Source organism: Macaca fascicularis, chromosome 17 (genome assembly GCF_037993035.2).
Source record: "Macaca fascicularis isolate 582-1 chromosome 17, T2T-MFA8v1.1".
Lineage (NCBI taxonomy): Eukaryota > Metazoa > Chordata > Mammalia > Primates > Cercopithecidae > Macaca > Macaca fascicularis.
This window is the reverse complement of record NC_088391.1, coordinates 92,153,082-92,171,015: the sequence shown is the minus strand read 5'-3', so window position 1 is coordinate 92,171,015 and position 17,934 is coordinate 92,153,082. Positions and strand designations below refer to the sequence as shown.

Below are 17,934 nucleotides of genomic sequence, written 5' to 3'. Positions count from 1 at the left end.
CTGGGTGACAGGGCGAGACTCCATCTCAAAAAAAGAAAAAAAGAAAAGGAGGAAAGAAAGAGAGAGAGAGAAAGAAAGAAAAAAGAGAGAAAAAAAAGAGAGAAAGGAAGGAAGGAGGGAGGGAGGGAGGGAGGGAGGGAGGAAGGGTGGAAGGTAGGTGGGTGGGAGAGAGTAAACATGGTTTACAGAGGTTTTATTCACTAGTAATTTTATTCACGAGTAATTTAATTCTGGCTGGTTCATTGTTTAATAAATCTCTGCAATTCAGAATGCACCTTGCTCGCTATTGCTGGTCTGCTGATCCACATGATCTTATTTCGTGTATGTGGATCATCCAGCCACAGTGACAAAGGTTCATTGTGTTGAGTCCAGATGTCCACCTTAAGAGTACACATCCCTCACTGCTGCTTTTTTTTTTAATTATCTCACACTAAATACATTTACTTTATGATAACTACTGTTGGGGTGCAATCTACTCTTACCACAGAACCAGCTCTCAGTTAAGAAGAAAGTATTGAGATGGTGTGGGGAAATTTGGTGAAGAAAAACATTATAGTAAGTTACAGTCAATCTCACTACTGACTGTTGGCTAAAATATTTTTTTAATATGTGGCTAAAATCTGCATAAAATATGGTATATCTGAGCGAAGAGATTATCAGAGGGTGAGAGAAACTGAGAGTTCACCAAAAACAAAAGAAATAATAATTTCAATATAGATTTTGTCATCAACAAGTGACCACAAATGCAAGTTGTAGCTGAATTGAAGAGGCAGCCGCTTTGTTCTAAATCTGGTGGCTGCTGCTTAGGTTTCATTGTAGAAAACATTGAACTGTTTTGCAAGTTTGTATTATCTGTCTCATGGTCCAGACAGAACCGGAGTCTATCAACATGGATTAAGAATTAGTCTGTTTTCTTCTGTGTTTTTCTATGAATATACTGAATATCTCATCTTGATTCAGAAGAAAAACCTGAAAGCTTTCCAAAAAAAAAAAAAAAAAAAAAACCGTGTGTGTGGTTTGTCTTGGGACAGTTCAGAAGGTAGTCATTTAATTTCATTCGGGAAAATTTTGCACTATTTATTTCATTCAAAATATGTTAATTTTCTTTTTCAATTTTAATTAATGTACTTTTGTAACGGCTCATTCTGCAAGCAGAGATAGCCTCCCTTCCCCCAAACTCTAAGATACGCATGTATATAGTCATCTTATTACATAGCAGGAAGTTTAAAAAGGAATAAGCTTTTGTTTTCAGTGCCTAGTTGTTAAAAGAGCAAAATGATAAAAATTTATGTAATGGTACTATTGAGCTGTCCACTGTGTGGCAAATACTTTATACAAACAAGCGATGTCTTAGGAGCTAGGCTTTTAACCTTCAGAAATCTTTAAGGGAGAATAAAATGTCATTTTTAAATCTCACCTTTGATCTCAAGTGAAGAGATTCAATTCATTTCAAAAATAATATAAATTTTATGCTAGACCCTGTGCTAGGCACTGCAGGGCAAAAGCTGAAGAATCAGAAAGGCTGTCAAGTTAGAAAAGTGTTTCTCAATTGGGCAATTTTTCCAACAGGGGCCACTGGTCAATGTCTACAAATATTTTTGGTTGGGGGTTGGAGGGGCCGTTGGAATTTAGTGGGTAGAGGTCAGGGATGTCGCTACACATCCTGCAAGGCACAGGACAGACCTTCCCATTAAAGCATCATCCATCTGCAGATGTCACTAGTACCAAGCTTACATTTTGGATAGCTTCAGCAAGTTCTCTCTTAAACTATTCATAGCTCCCTTTCTTCATTAGTTCTGCAGTTTAATAAGAATATTGCCCTATGGAGCAGTTCCAGCACTTTGGGAGGCCGAGGTGGGTGGATCACCTGAGGTCAGGGGTTCGAAACCAGCCTGGCCAACATGGCAAAATCCTGTCTCTACTAAAAGTACAAAAATTAACTGGGCATGGTGGCGTGTGCCTGTAGTCCCAGTTACTTGGGGAGGCTGAGGCAAGAGAATCACTTGAACCCGGAGGCAGAGGTTGCAGTGAGCTGAGATCAAGTCACTGCACTCTAGCCTGGGTGACAGAGCAAGACTCCATCTCAAAAAAGAAAAAAAATAGCTGGAGATTAGGACAAGTTGTATATATGCAAACATAAAAAATAAATAAAATAAAACCCAGTATAGCACAACCCACCCCATCTTGAGCAAGCTGTACTTCTAATCATGCACGTGTGTAAATATCAAGCTCTTATTTGACCACCATTCAGGATTGAATAGTCATTGCAACTGTAGTTGAGCAAATAAATATCTATTTGGAGTTTAGGATAAGGATCGTACACTTCCACAGTTAAGTCTACTGGACTGACAGTAGACAGTTCATTGAGACACTGATACAGCATAGTCATCCATGTGTAGTGGTTGAGTAACATGTAAGTTTCTTTTCCCTTCCAACTGAGGGGGATGCTCAAGCTGAAATTTAACAAGGACAAAGTCGATCAGCTTCTCTCTGAAAAGGGTGATGTCTGATCAGTCAGCTGGAGGATCAGAAAGAGTGATTTAGAAAAGTCTGAGGGAAACTGATGATCTTGAGTAACAAGAAAGTTGTCATTTTGTTCACCACAGATGAAATTCTATTCCCAGACAGTAAGTGAAGCCAGATAATCAGGCCGATTTCATAAACAGTAGATTGGATTGGAGGAGTTAAAGGACCAGATAAGAAAACGAGCACCTAAAGCAGGATGACCTGGGTAAAACAAAGGATGATTCACTCAAAGGGGCTGCAAGGACTAATGCTGCAGACTCCTATAGCTTGTTGTGCCTTGCAAGGCCAAGAGAGATTCCCAAAGGGACTGAGGCCTGGCAGCATCCAGTGAATGGGCTCTTGCCTACCTGATATGGAGCTGCCTCAGAAGATAGTGTGTTCCGTATCCCTGGAGGGGTTAAAGTTCAAGAACATTGCTGAGGATCCAAACGCTGGGAGAGAGAAAGAAATGGATGGTCCTAAAATAAATCCTCTTTGTTCTTAAAACTCTGATTGTGGGAGTGAAGGTGATTATTCAGACCAAGCCCCTGGGTACTGACTCATTCTTATTCCACTGTCTCGGGCCTACGTCTCCAATTCTAACTTTCCAAATTCCATCACGGTAGATCAGGTATTCCCATCGTTAGAATAGTACTGTAGGTGGTTTGTGTTTGGAGAGAGGTTTAGTGGTAGGACCCCAGGTTTGTAGTGTGTTACTAGTTATCATCACAATTTTATGACCCTCTCACTTGAGAGTGGGATGACAATGTGGTTATTAACCTGAGACTAGAAGAAACAAATGGGAGTACTCCCAAAACACAAATATCTCACCTCTTTTTTTCATGGGAAAAGAGTCAGCAGAAGACGGCAAGGCAGTCGATAAAATCCTAAAGGTAATCAAAACAGGTGGGGATATAATTTCATTCAGAGCTATACAAAAATATCCTGTACTCATTCTCGATACAGGAAGTGTGTAGAAAGTTTCAAGGTTAGTATTTATCTTCTAAACGTAGACTTGTGGTCTTCTTATTTAATAAATTCAAACCACCAGTGGAAGAAGTCAGAAAGAATGAGATCAGGAGAACTGATTTTCATGAGTAACATTGTTGTGATTGCATTTCTTGCACAGCCTTAATTTGTGCCTTGAGAGGTTAAGGTCTGAGAGAGTAGTGCTATTCCAAGAGCTCTCCAGGGATATTTTTGGAACAGGCCTTATTGTTCTCTAAAAAATTAATGCGTTATATTCCCAGGTGCTGTTGTCAAGCATCATTTTTCATTTAACAAAAATATGGTCGTTTAGCCAGAAATTTTAGTTCTGTAATTAAAGTAGACTAAAAATATTCTGCAGCGCATCTAGAAGAAATATTTTATATGAATCATTGTGCTTCCCAGAAATTTTCCATGTTGGATCAAACAGTAGATGAAGACTTTTCTGTGTGTTTAGGATGGGTTTTTATGTTTATATATGAGCATGCAGGTGTTTTAAGAGAAATTTGAAAATCGGCAAAACGAAGTCAATTCACTATAAAATAGTTTCCAAATTGTCTGTGCAGTATTAATATTGAGGAAGAATTAATTGAAAGCAAATATTTGAGAAATGCTTTCGTATGTCTGTAGGCTACAAAATCGTTGTTTAATTCATCAACAATCTTTGAGTGCTCCTCAGCATCTGGTACAGAAATGAAAAATACAGTTTTAACTTCAGAGTGCTCACACCTAGTGAGGGAAACAAACAAGGTAGAGAATTCAGCATGATGAGTGACATGAGATAGGTGAATGGGAGGCTCTCTGGGAGTACTGAGGGCCATTGCCTAGTGTAGCTAAGGGCAGAGAGGAGCTGAGCTGGGCAGCTCAGGAGTCTGCCAAGAGGGTCAGAGGGAAGCAGTTCAGGGCCAGCAGCGAGAACGGGACTGTGCAAAAGACATTTCAGCAGCTACAGTTTCTTTCTGAGAGTCCTCCACTTCCCAAAGAAAATGAAAGGAACATTTATTTGATTTTTGTCAGTTTAAATATTGGCCAACCATTGGAAAATCATTTTTGAAAAGTGATTTCTTTTGCTATATTTGGCAAAGCTGGGAGTAGAAAAGTGATGAGGAAGGATCATCTTAGTCCATTGCCTTTGCCTTTGTAACTGCTACTTCTTCACAGCCTTTCTACCCAGTGCAGTTCACGTATGGGAAACATTTCTTTCCATAGTCAGCATCTTCCTGGGGAGTGTTTTGGTTATATTTTCACAAATGTCTCACCTCTTTGTATGAACAAACCTTCTCTTTGAGCTGTACTGTGAGTTTCTGCTTCTTTCCTTTTTTCCTTTGTCTAATTAGAAAAAAAAATAAGAGTGGAAGCTTTAAGGCTACTTGTTAAATGTGCTCTTTTTTACTTAACTCCAAATGACATCTTGTTTGTAGATGTAATTAAGAAAGATCTGGACAGAGACAGGGAGGATAATATTCAGTGTTCCTCTCAAATTGAATTTTATGGTGACAAGCTCCATATTTTACATGAAAATGCTCAGTTAGTACAGCTGTTAGACTTTAATGGTAGATAATAATGGATTTCTGTAGCCACTTTTTTGTTTTCATTCAAAAACCTAGAGGAAAATAAGGGATATAAATTATAAATTATTTGTTTTATGTTAAAAATATGTTTCCTATTCAGTGCACATAAGCAAAGGTTTTGTCCAGTGTTAGTACCTATGAATCATTAATAAAAACAATTGCTTCTGTTTGCTGCTGACATTTTATGTATGTGGTGTTCCTCCCTGAACCTTTTTCTTAAAAGTCAACTTTTAAGAAATGATGTGCAAACAAAAGGAACTATTTTATAGTTAATTGGTTTTATGTTTAAAGATGATCGATATACAATAAACTTAGCCATCATAATCCCTCAGAAAAACATTAACTGTATTTAAGGATAATAAGAGAAAATAATCTCTTTTTAACATGTTTATTGATATATAATAATTGTACATATTTATGGGGTACTTGTGATATTTTGTTTTATGGGTAAAATGCATAATTATCAAATCAAGATATTTAGGATATCCATCACCTCAAGCATTTATATTTCTATGTGTCGGGAACATTTCAAGGCCTCTCTGCTAGCTATTTTGAAATATGTAATACATTGTTGTTAACTATAATCACCCTCCTCTGCCATGGAACATTAGTACTTATTCCTTCTATCTAACTCTATGTTTCTACCCATTAGCAATTTCTTGTTAAAGCCCCAGTCTCAATCAAGAGAAAATATAAATAGCATGGTAAAGAAAAAAAAAAAAATTATGACCCGATGATATGGGTTCCATTTCTGGTTCTATACTTTCCACCTTGGAGAGCTTCATTAACCAATGACCTTCACTTTTCTTTTCTGTAAGATGGTATTGATAATATCTGCCCTCATGCCCACTTCCCTGTCTGCCTAACTAATAAGACACAGATTTCCTTAGCATGTGTGTTACAGAGCCTAGAAACTCAACATGCTTCACAAATATCAGCTGTATGATAAGGAGTTACAGTACCAATGTACAAAATATGATTTTTAAAATGAGAGGCAGGACATTTATGAAGTTATATTCTATGTAAAGTATATTAACACATATTAACACATAATAGGTGATAGGAATATGCTTTTCTTCTTTCTCTTAGCTTTTCTTTCCAGCCTCTTTTTCTCTCTTGTCATCAAGTCTGCGGCTGGACTTCCTTCTGTTCTGCTTGCATTGGTGTTTGCTGATGTTCTGATTCTGCTTTCTCATGCACAGGCTCAAAGAAACAGTGAAGCTGCCCCAACGTGTGCAAAACCTTCTTCTTAGCTTGGATGCTTGGTCATACACACATTCTAGTTTAAATTCCTATGTAATTAGAAAATATATGAGTGGAGATTGGTTTTATATTCTGTAATAATAAAACTTATTTAGAGAAGTAGGATTTATTGAGGTACAAATGTTTACCAGTTTTATGAATAACAGCATATAGTTATTTTATAAACAACTTCAGTGATATATGTTTGTGTGTTTTCTCCCAAAAGCATATTGAGCAATTATTTTCAATTTTATAATCATAATGATACCTGCAATATCTTAAGAACCTACCCTATGATTTATAGGAATTAAGTCATTAAATCCTCACAACACTATAAAGTCTGTGCTATTTCCCATTTTACAGATAGAGAAACTAACTACAGCAAGGCTATTAAGAGACAAGATATCATCACATTTGGGAGGTGTGGGGCTTTGTACCAGAATGACTGAGTTAATTCCAGTTCCCTTCATTATTATCTTTGCATCCTTAGACAAGTCACTTTATCTTTATATGCTTTAGTTTCCCCATCTGTAAAACATCTCATAGTGTTGTTAGGATTAAACATATCTTTTCCCTACATGGCATTTGAGGTTCTCTTAGCCAATGTTAAAAAATCTGTCCACATATTTTTAACTTTCCTTTCTTTCCATGACTAGAAGTCCTTTCTAAGAGATAATCCTCCCAGAAAATACAAATCCTATTTGGCGATTCGCTGCCTTACATTTTGGTGTTCGGTAACACCATGGAATCCAAAGACAAGCTCCATCATATTCATTGTGGAGCCTGAGACACTTTACTCTCCCTATGAAAAAGTGATTTCAAATGAAACCCAGTTCTGCCATTTCTTTCATTTTGGTTAAAACTATAGCAGGTGCTTTTCACCTTATTGAATGTGTTAGGCTCCAAGTGGCAAGCTTAAATGGTACATATCCTTTTTAAAATTATACCTATACATACTGGGTTTGACCGTTCATTTCCTTTTCCACATTATTAGTTGCATTTAACAGCTAAAGGTATCATATCAAATTATTTTATTGCTAGAGATATTGAAATTACCCTGACTTCAAGTCAGAAACAACTTTATTAAAATTTTAAGAGTGAGAACAGTAAAATGTGTTGCATGTTTCACATTTTACTGTTTTCAATTTTTGAAGAGCTTTTGTCATTGAGAAAATGAGTGTCTATAAATATGGATTGTTTTACTGGAAAATGGTTTCTTATTTCAAAAGTCAACTGTGACTCAGTCTGTCCTCCTCTGTCATGGCAGGAACCAGTATATTCACCGTCTATGAGGCCGCCTCGCAGGAAGGTTGGGTGTTCCTCATGTACAGAGCAATTGACAGCTTTCCCCGTTGGCGTTCCTACTTCTATTTCATCACTCTCATTTTCTTCCTCGCTTGGCTTGTGAAGGTACTGCGGAGAATTGTGCTAAGAAAGTCTATGTTCTGTGATGGTTCTGCAGATCTTTGGTTTGGTTTTGGTTGCCCTCTGCTTTGTCATTCTTAGAGTTTGATAAATGTGGTTTGTGATTTTTTTCAGAACGTGTTTATTGCTGTTATCATTGAAACATTTGCAGAAATCAGAGTACAGTTTCAACAAATGTGGGGATCAAGAAGCAGCACTACTTCAACAGCCACCACCCAGGTACGGTATGAGCAAGAGGATGTCATAACCCATCTGAGCGTGCACATGTCTCACCCTCACCATCAGTGGACCTTGGGGAAGCTCTTGCATGTCGGGCTTCTACAGTCTGACTCAGGAAGCTGTCTAAAAATACAGGCACAGGCCAGGCACAGTGGCTCATGCTTGTAATTCCAGCACTTTGGGAGGCTGAGGGGGAGGGATTGCTTGAGTCCAGGAGTTTGAGACAGCCTAGGTAGTGTAGCAAGACCCCATCTCTACAAAAAAATTTTAAAAATTAGCCAAGAGTAGTGGCATGAGCCTTGTAGTCCCAGCTACTCAAGAGGCTGAGATGGGAGGATCACTTGAGCCCAGGAGGTCGAAGGTGCTGTGAGCTGCAGTCACAACCCTGCACCCCAGCTTGGGTGACAGAGCAAGACCCTACCCCAAAAAACATAAAATAAAATAAAATAAAACAGGTTCAAAGGCCCAAACCCAGAACAATCAGATCAGAGCTTCTAGGCAGTGAGGGAATGACACCTATATTTTGTAACAGCTCCATGGGTGGTTTTGATACAAAACCAAGATCGTCAACCACATTTATTACATACCTTAGATTCTGACATCACAAATCCTCAAATGGCTTACAGATAAAATGTAACCACTATGGAATTTCTGACTTTTATGAGTATTTATTCATGTACTTGCGAGCCTGTGTAATGTCTATGTGTAGGATTAGAATTTTGTGATGGAAAATATATCTCATTCAGAACAAACCACAATGCAATAAACTATGACAATGATCCCTCAAACCCACATGCACGTTTGTGATTTTTCAAAGAATCCCTGTATATTCAGAAGGATTCCCGTAAGTCCCATAAGACAATATTGTTTCCATAAAACCATAAGGCTCCTGAGAATTTGAAGGTGGGCTACAAATTTTCTAGAAGCAGCAGAGCAGTTATTACATAAGAGGGCAATTCAGATCCAATACTTTTTTTTTTTTTTTTTTTTTTTTGGATTTGTTTCATGTGTGTGTGTTCATGGTAGTTAAAAAAAAAAAGGAAGGGCAGGTTTGTATATCTTCTTCTAGTGTGAATCTTTATAAAAGACAGAGAAAATAAAAATTCCAGAATCAGGAATAAAATGATATAATGCCTTGTGACTATTATAATATTAAATTCTAAAGGATATTTAGCAAGTTTGTAAACACTTACAAAAGCTGTTAAGACAAAGGTATCTGTCAACACTTACAAGAACTGGTAAGACAAAGGTATCTGTCAAGGAGCCGAGGTGTACAAATTTTACTTTTGAAAACCCTCAAGTTGAACTTTTAATAATTATATGTTAAAACGCAATTTAACATACCAATTTGGGAAAAGCCTGATGGTGTTGAGGCATCTTTATGATGCTGTAAAAGTCTGAATTGTCCGGTCAGTTCATTATAGATGAAATAGTGTCAGTCTTATTCAATTTTGACAAATAACAGTTCAAACTTCCATGAAAGGTTTTTCTGAATATGCTATCCAGGTTATATCAGAGATGCCATGTAGAAAAGCCTTCAAGAAATCAACCATACCAAGTACTTATCTCCTCTCTCCTCTCTTTTTGCAAACTATGAGAGATAAGAAAGTTCCCAGTCTGTTCTGAGGTGACAGCCTCTAGAAGGACATGTTTTCACTTACGACTTTGAGACCCAAATGGAACATGGAACTATGATCTCAGCCCTTAACTCACATGCAGTGTTCCTGGAGATGACCTAAAATACCTTTAAAACCATAGTATGTTTATGGAGTAACTCTCAAGTACAAAATCACAGCTAGAAAAAATAGTGTTTGGAAGCACCACCAAGTTAGCCAATGGTTCTAATAGAAAGGGAAATGTGAAGAGACTTGGAACAACCTTGTACAAAATCATTTTGATGCAAAATTGTACTTAATCAAGAGGAATGAGTTGGTAATTCAGAGGTAATGCGTCTAGATATTCAGCAGAGGTAATCACACAGAGAATTGTGAAAAACCTTCATTAAGAAAAATGCTATAGCTGAGGACCTGGTTGCTAAGCAACCAAAGCTCCTGCTGTCAGCCTCTGGGTGAAACACCACTCAGGCAGCCTAGCAACGGGCTTCAGGCCCCGCCCACCCTGGCTAGCCACTTGCAAGTGGGCCCTCTGATGCTTTTATGTGTAGAGAAAGGAGAGACATCATTTGCCATGATGCTATTATGTTTGTAAAATATGACCAGATTCTGTGAACAGAGACTTCTCATTCAGTGGTTTAAAACACTAAATCATAAGTTACTAATTTGAAGGAATTAAAATAAAGATGATTATTGTAACGCACACAGCTTTTCTAACATGGAAGTTCATTCTTGCCTTTCTCTAGCATATGGAAAATTTGCAGTTGTTAAATATAGGCTATTCTCATCAAAGGACTAAAGGGTCCTGGGCTTGTTGGACTTGTTGATGTCTAAGTCTGCAGACTTCCCATAACAGCTATGTGTGTAGAAAAAAAATATATGTATATATATATGCACATTTTCAGGACAAAGAAGGGGCTTTCTGTTACATTAGGCAGATCACTAGTAATTGACTCTGATAGGGACCATTTTAAGGGAGGCGAAAGGAAATCTGTGATGAAAATTGTTTCTTTAAACTAACAAAGCAATATTTTTCAGTTGGATGGTCACCACCAAATGCCTCCAAGACACAGCATAGAAACAAATTACAGAGAGATTAATGCCAAGGGTCTTTAGGAGACCACAATATAACATGTAACTGGAAAACAGAGGGAAAATGATGTAGAAAATTTCAAATTACTAAGCATTGACTCTGCCTGGACTCTGAGAGGCTTGTGATTTCATACCTGCCTAATTCTTAGCCGTGGATAACTATTGCCTTGTGCTCAGCTGTGGATTAGGTTGAAGGATAAGTGATTCATACACCCATGATATAATACCCCCCTGTGTTAATCCACTGTAGGATTACCCAGGCCACAACTTTTTAGTGATATCCCATCACTGGATGTTGGGATGTGCAGATGAGCTGAAAGATGAAGCCCTGAGTACCGTATCTCACTAACCCAGACCTTTCCTCCCATTATTTAGATGCTTTACTTCAGATACCTGTTACCAGTCCCATGGTCTTCTGACCTAGACTAGCTCATGATAAAGATGAGCTTATCCCAACTTTGCCTCGAGTAGAACTCAAAGAACTGCTAAACTTTACAGCCACACAAGGCTACTTTTCTGTTAAAATGATAAGAGACAAAAAGCAGGCTTCTGACAGTCAATACATATATAACTTTTATAAATGAATCATAGTCCAACAGGATCATATCGAAAGTTTGGTAAATAAATAAATATTCTGATTGTACAAAGACATTTCTGGGTCTGTTATTATCTCTAATTGAGCATTCTTGCTGACATGTGTTTTCTGAATTAATATTCCCTAATTAAGAGAGAAGACTGATAAAGGTAGAATTGGTGTGGGAAGAAAGGGCACTTACGAGTTTATTCTCCTTTGGGTTTCCATCAACATTCTTAGAACGTGGATTATACAATGCCTAAAGCAACGTATGTATAAATGTTAAGTGCTGGGTTAAAAAGTAGAAAAAAAATTGATGAAAAGACACATGATGAAAAATGGAAAGAATTTCTCCTCCAAAGAGAAAGTTACATATAACTTAATGATCGAAGACAATACTTTAGCAAAAATGTGTTTACTGTGTTCCAAGACCATTCATTCCCTCATGAATATACATCATTAAAATGTGTGAGAAAACAATTCAATGAATGCATTTCAGGGCAGGGTGCTTCTAGCATAGTGTAATAATGAGCACCTTCTAATAAGGAATCATAATAATGGAATAATGCAATCATCATAGGAAGCCATAAATGAGAATTAAATTTTGTGAGGTTGCATCATTGAATATATTATTTCATAATGAAATCAAGCCAGGTATCCACTCTCACTATTTTGTGTCATAGTGACTATTAGCTATTTTTTGAAAAACCATCAATTTTCAAAGAATCCAAAGAGCATACAAATTGCAAAGTAAATTTTAGATTTTCTCTGCATTACTGTGTATGTGGATGTCTGTATGTGCCTGTCCTGAGTTTGGAATTCTAATTCAGCTGCTAGTGATTCTCCATTACCATGATTCTTTCTCTTACCACTATCCATTAGATAACCTGTTATTCATGCTGTTGTTGATGATTATGATATTATGCCTATAATAGAACAATCCCAGAAGCATTTATAACTACTTTACAAACCAATCGACCAGTTATAAAACTCTAGCAGTTGCAGATGGACAGGCCTGAGAGAATTCTCAATGTTGAAATCTCCATGGGCTTCCAAATGATTGTGCTAAGAGGAGAGTGCCATGGAAATTCATTTGTGTTATTGGTGATATTCTGCCAATTCAGAACGTCTTCTTACAGTCACTCCCATATATTGAGATCTGCGCTAGCCTAATGGCTTTACAACCTGTCTTATTTAATCTTCACAGTAATACTGTAAAGCGGGCGTTATTAATGTCTCCACTTTGCATGTAAAAAATGACAATGATTGGAAAGTTAATTATCTAACCCCATGTTATATAACTGGGAAGTGGTAAAACTGGGACTCAAAACCAGGTTGCTCAGCTGCAAGAGCCTTTTTATTCAGCATGAGATGCTACCTCCTTTCAATTTAGCCATTACAAGCCCTGCTGTCAACATGCTGTCTTTGTTCTGGCCCCGTGTTAACTTTTCTTTTCTTAAAAAAGACCGTATTTATTGCTGGCTGAAAGGGACATTCGCATACATTGTTGCCAAGAGTATGAATTAAAATATCTTTTCCAGAAAACAGTTTGGCAATATGTATCCAAAAGTAAAACATATATACTATCTGACCAAGAGAGTCCACTTTTAGAAATTTATCCTAAGAAAAATTTGGGGCAGTAGCCAAGGGCATATGTTTGAGGATGTTTATGAGGCATTATGGCAATTTTTTAAAAACGGAAACAGTCTTAGTCTCTAGCAATAAGTTATCGATTATAAATTATGAAATTGGAATAAAGGCAAACCATTAAAATAAACATTGAACTTTATTGATGTGAAGATATGCTGATGACATATTAGTACAAAAAAGGATCCCATGTTTGTGTGTGGGATGCAGGTGTGTGTGTGTGTCTGTGTGTGTAAAATACCTGGAACATTAACTCTAAAATGTTAGTGGTGGTATATCTGGGGAATGGGTTTAAGATGTTTCTTTGGCAACTCATCCTCATTTTCTAAGCCTTTAACAGTAAAATATTTAATTATAGAATGAGAAAGGAAAATTGCATCAGTAAAATGAAAAGAAAAAATAATGGACATTCTAACAGAAACCACATGTACTAGTTAAGTTACATTCGGTTGCAAGGGACCAAAAAAGCCCGAAATAAGTTGCTTAGGTGAGGTATGCGATGAGGAATCCCGTTCTCTCTCATATAAAGTCGGAGGTGCTCATTCAGCATGGTATGGTTGCCTGTGTTGCCACGGATCCAGACACCTTCCCTCCCGTTCCAGTTTGCACAGCCTCCATTACCACAGTCACCTTGTAGACTAGCATGGCTGCTGTAGCTCTAACCCTCACATCCATATTCCAGAGCACAGGAAGAAGAAGGAAATATAGGAAAAGAGGGTTTCCGCTTGCATCCTATAGTCCTGTATGTAGTTACATGGTCAAGGTCAGCTTCAAAAAAAGACAAGGACTGGCCTTTTTTCTTGGTAGCCTAGTGACTCCACACAGATTCTCTTTGTAAAACAGGGAAAAGAGCTACAAAGGAAAGACTGGCAGTCCCTGCCACAATCCCCACAAGGATTTGAGTCTCTGAGGATTCTTGGCTTCTGCTAGCTAGCCCAACTTCTGTCTCAAAGATCTACTGTAATATTAACCAATCGAAATGTTGCATAATTCGGGGGACTAAAGAGAAATTGAACGTTTTTGCATTTCCTTTACTTTATTTCATACAAATAAATGACCTTGAGAGAACACTTTTACTGAAAATTAAATTGATTCTTTTGATTTTGGTCTACTGAAAAAAACATAATTTAACAGAGAAAATTAGTCTGCTACTGATCAAAGTAAATATATGCCCCAGGGATCCTTTATGCCACAATTAGAGAGTACAGGAAGTATCAACAGAGGGTTTTTATTAATAACTGGTGACTGGCAATGCTGGCTTTGTCTTTTATCCTTAAAATGAGGCTTCCAGAATTTTGACAGACACTTAACAAGGTCCTATAACAGGTTTGCATCTCCACTGATGCCTGTATTCTCAGAATGAGCCTATTCAAGAAGAATGTGCCTGATTCACCCCAAAAAGAGTTTTTGCAGTTTATTCTAAAGAAAATCTGAATCCTGTAAATGGACAGCTGAGATGAGCAATTTGCAGTTGACATCTTTGTCAAAGGAGCTTTATGTAAATGTGCGCCTCAATTTTATCATTTAAAAATACATATAGGAGGAAGAAGCGGGGGGACTGCCTGAGCTCAGGAGTTCAAAACCACCCTGGGCAACATGCTGAAACCCTCTCTCTACTAAAAAAATACAAAAATTAGCTGGACATTGTGGCGGGTGCCTGTAGTCCCAGCTACTCAGGAGGCCGAGAGAGGAAAATTGCTTGAACCTGGGAGGCGGAGGTTGTAGTGAGTGGAGATCATGCCCCTACACTCCAGCCTGGGCAACAGAGCAGGACTCTATCTCCAAAAAAAATTAAAAAATAAATAATAAATATACATATAGGGCCTGTATATAAAAAATAAATAATACATATAGGGCAAGAGTCTCTCACCACCTCACTCATTTTATAGAAGGCAAGTTTATTTTGCACAAAGGATCTACCACCACTACTACCAGGGATTTGAAACTATCATTACAAATCCTAGGTAGTGATATCTTTGCATCATCTCATTCATATTTCCATTAGCAGTTACCCCTTCAAATACAGCATCAGACTATCAGGAGGACATAAATAAGGATGACAAAGGAAATATTTATTTCTGTAAAACAGTGACCTCAGGCAGGAATAAAACAGTGAGTGCTTGTAATTAGTATCTTTATTTAGAAAAACAAAAATGTTTAATTTTGCCCTATTCCTACTGTATGCACATACACACTCACTTGCTCCTGAGAACTAGAAAGAAAAATATTAGTGGGAAAATACGTGAAAGTGGGAAATGTCTTCCAGCTGGGTGTAATATTGACACATAAGTAATATGTGATGATAGCTAGGAGATAATAACCTAGATACCTAATTCAATGGATTTCAGATTTCATGGGCCTGTACCATCTTGAATTTCATCACTTAGGTCTTTAATCCAAAAGAAACTACTTGTTCCCTTCATAATATGTACATAAAATTTCCATTGAGCAGATTAATTGCTTCCTAGTTAAAATAATTACACAAAGTATATTAAGCAATGTGGCAGTCTTCTACCATTAAAATAACACCAGTTCTTTCCCTGTGCCACATGCACACTTCTTATTTTATTGATCCTGAGAATATTTTTATTAGGTCAGTGAGAACTGTCCACTAAATAAAAATAAGATTTGCTACCTATAGTAAAAACACACCAGACACAATGCTTTTTAATTCTAATTTTCATTTTCTCCCAGATCTAATAGATATTTATCAATATGATGGGGATAAAATACTAAAGTATTTCTCTTGCGGAGAAGAATATTTGAGCAATTATATGCAAAGCATATGCAAGACAGAAAGTGCCTGACATAGCAAGTAGTCAATAAGCTCAGGTTATTAACATTGTTCTTTTTTCATTTACTTAAGCTTTCAGTGTTAAAGAAATACAATTGAAATGACTTCATTCCAAATATAAATCCATAAGAAGACACATTTTTGATGACATAAAATTATACAAAGCTGGAGACGTAGAGTTCTCAATGTTCCGTATTAAATGTCTCTGACTCATCTCCCTTCTTTGTCTTGAAGATGTTTCATGAAGATGCTGCTGGAGGTTGGCAGCTGGTAGCTGTGGATGTCAACAAGCCCCAGGGACGCGCCCCAGCCTGCCTCCAGGTGCAGTACAATGCCATTTTAGCAAAGCTCTTTGAATTTTATTTCATCAATGAAAATCCACAGCTCTTTAAGCTCTAGAATTGTCCAAATTTATGATCCTGAAGTTAGAGATGGTACTTCACTCCATCCTGTATTCCCAGAACCTAGCTTTTTTTTTTTTTTTTTTTTTTTTTTTTTTTTTTTTTTTTTAAGATACACAGTAGGGATTTGATAAGTTTCTGATGGCTGCACACATGTAAGAGGATTTCAGTGGTATTGAATAAATGAAGAATTTTGTTGACATGTGAAATCTTATAAAAATAGTCTTTACCAAAGACCTGAGTTATTTGGCGGTGGGCAAATTCATTCAATTTAATACCTCACTGAGTAACTGGGAAAAAGTATGTTGATACATAGTCTCTCTGTTTTTCTGCTTTTGCAAGCTTTCAGAGGAGCATAATATAGAGGTGTTTCTTTAGCAAAGTGCACCAATAGCAAACATGTGGCAGTGAGATGGCAGGTGGGACCTGAGAGTCCTCATAAGATAGATTCTCACAGTGATTAGAAGATGGAGCCTCAGGTCTCTGCCCGTGAACTTTCTGGAATCACCGTCGTCTTCTCCAAGTTTCTCCAAGCTGCCGTTGACAACAATATGGATAACAGCAATAACAATAAGGCCCAGTAAACCCTTTATCTCTTCTTCAGGGGGCCATACTGACATCTCTTGCTTTATTCCCCCTCCATGCCCCCCAAATATCAGTAACTCATTCAAAATAATGTCACCGTACCAAGAGCAGCACCCCTACCTTTCCATAATATTTTCACTACTTTAATTTTCCCTCCAAGCAGCCCACTCGTAGGATTGAAGAACTGATTCTTCCACCTGGAGAATTTTATTTTCTTTAGCCTTTTTGGTTTTCAGTGAAAAATTCTCATCTCACAAGGGGCAGTTTCCATAGTTCTTTACATCCCGCCCTCATAATTTGGAGAAGTGTTCACATCTGCCATGGGATGAGACCATATCTCTTTTCTTTCTTTTGGGTCTTTCTCCAGATAGGGACTTATCATGCCACTCAAGGATTGGTACCTGAAAAATAAAATTGTAATCTGAGCCATTACTGTGGGCTTTGTTTGTATGCCCATTTTACCGTGGAGTTATTGACTTCTTTTTGTTTTTATTTGTATTGAGGTGTGATTAACAAATAAAATTGTAAATACTTAAGGTATACAATGTGATAATTTGATATATGTACACAGTGTAAAATGATTGTTGCAATCAAGCTAATTAACACATCCATTGCCGCATATGTTCAATAGTTACCTCTGTGTATGTGGGGTGGGGGGTAACACTTAAGAGCTAATCTCCTAGCAAATCTCATGTATACAGCACAGTATTATTAACCATTAATGAATCATTTTGTTTATTAGATCGTGAGAACTTGGCCATCTTTTGACTGATAACTAATATCTCCCCATTTCTACTCCCTGCCCCCGGCCCCTGGTAACCACCATCCTACTCTCTGCTTCAATGAATTTGACTTTTTGAGATTCCATATATAAATGAGATTATGCAGTATTTGTCTTTCTGTGTCTAGTTCATTTCACTTAGCATAATGTCTTCCAGGCTTATCCATATAGTTGTCAATGGCAGGATTTTTTTCTTTATTATGGCTGAGTAATATTTCACTGTATGTCTATACCACATTTTTTTTATCCATTCATACATCAGTATACACTTAGGTTGTTCCTTGTCTTGACCATTGTGAATAGTGCTGCAGTAAACATGGGGCTGCAGGTGTCTCTTTGAGATACAGATTTCATTTCCTTTGGGCATATATCCAGAAGTGGGATTGCTGGATAAGAGCTATTTATGACAAACCCACAGCCAATATCATACTGAATGGGCAAAAACTGGAAAAATTCCCTTTGAAAACTGGCACAAGACAGGGATGCCCTCTCTCACCA

At 37.4% G+C, this 17,934-nt stretch overlaps 1 protein-coding gene across 2 annotated transcripts in view; it reads left to right on the top strand.

The window, feature by feature from the left end:
* Nucleotides 1-17,934, top strand: part of NALCN (sodium leak channel, non-selective) — a 349,771-nt gene that overhangs the window by 109,802 nt on the left and 222,035 nt on the right. For both annotated transcript variants that reach the window (XM_065533451.2, XM_015439488.4), the window contains exons 8-10: nucleotides 7,573-7,715; nucleotides 7,845-7,949; nucleotides 15,904-15,990. In XM_065533451.2, coding sequence (XP_065389523.1) covers nucleotides 7,573-7,715; nucleotides 7,845-7,949; nucleotides 15,904-15,990 — 335 coding nt within the window. The remainder of the gene's footprint in view (nucleotides 1-7,572; nucleotides 7,716-7,844; nucleotides 7,950-15,903; nucleotides 15,991-17,934) is intronic.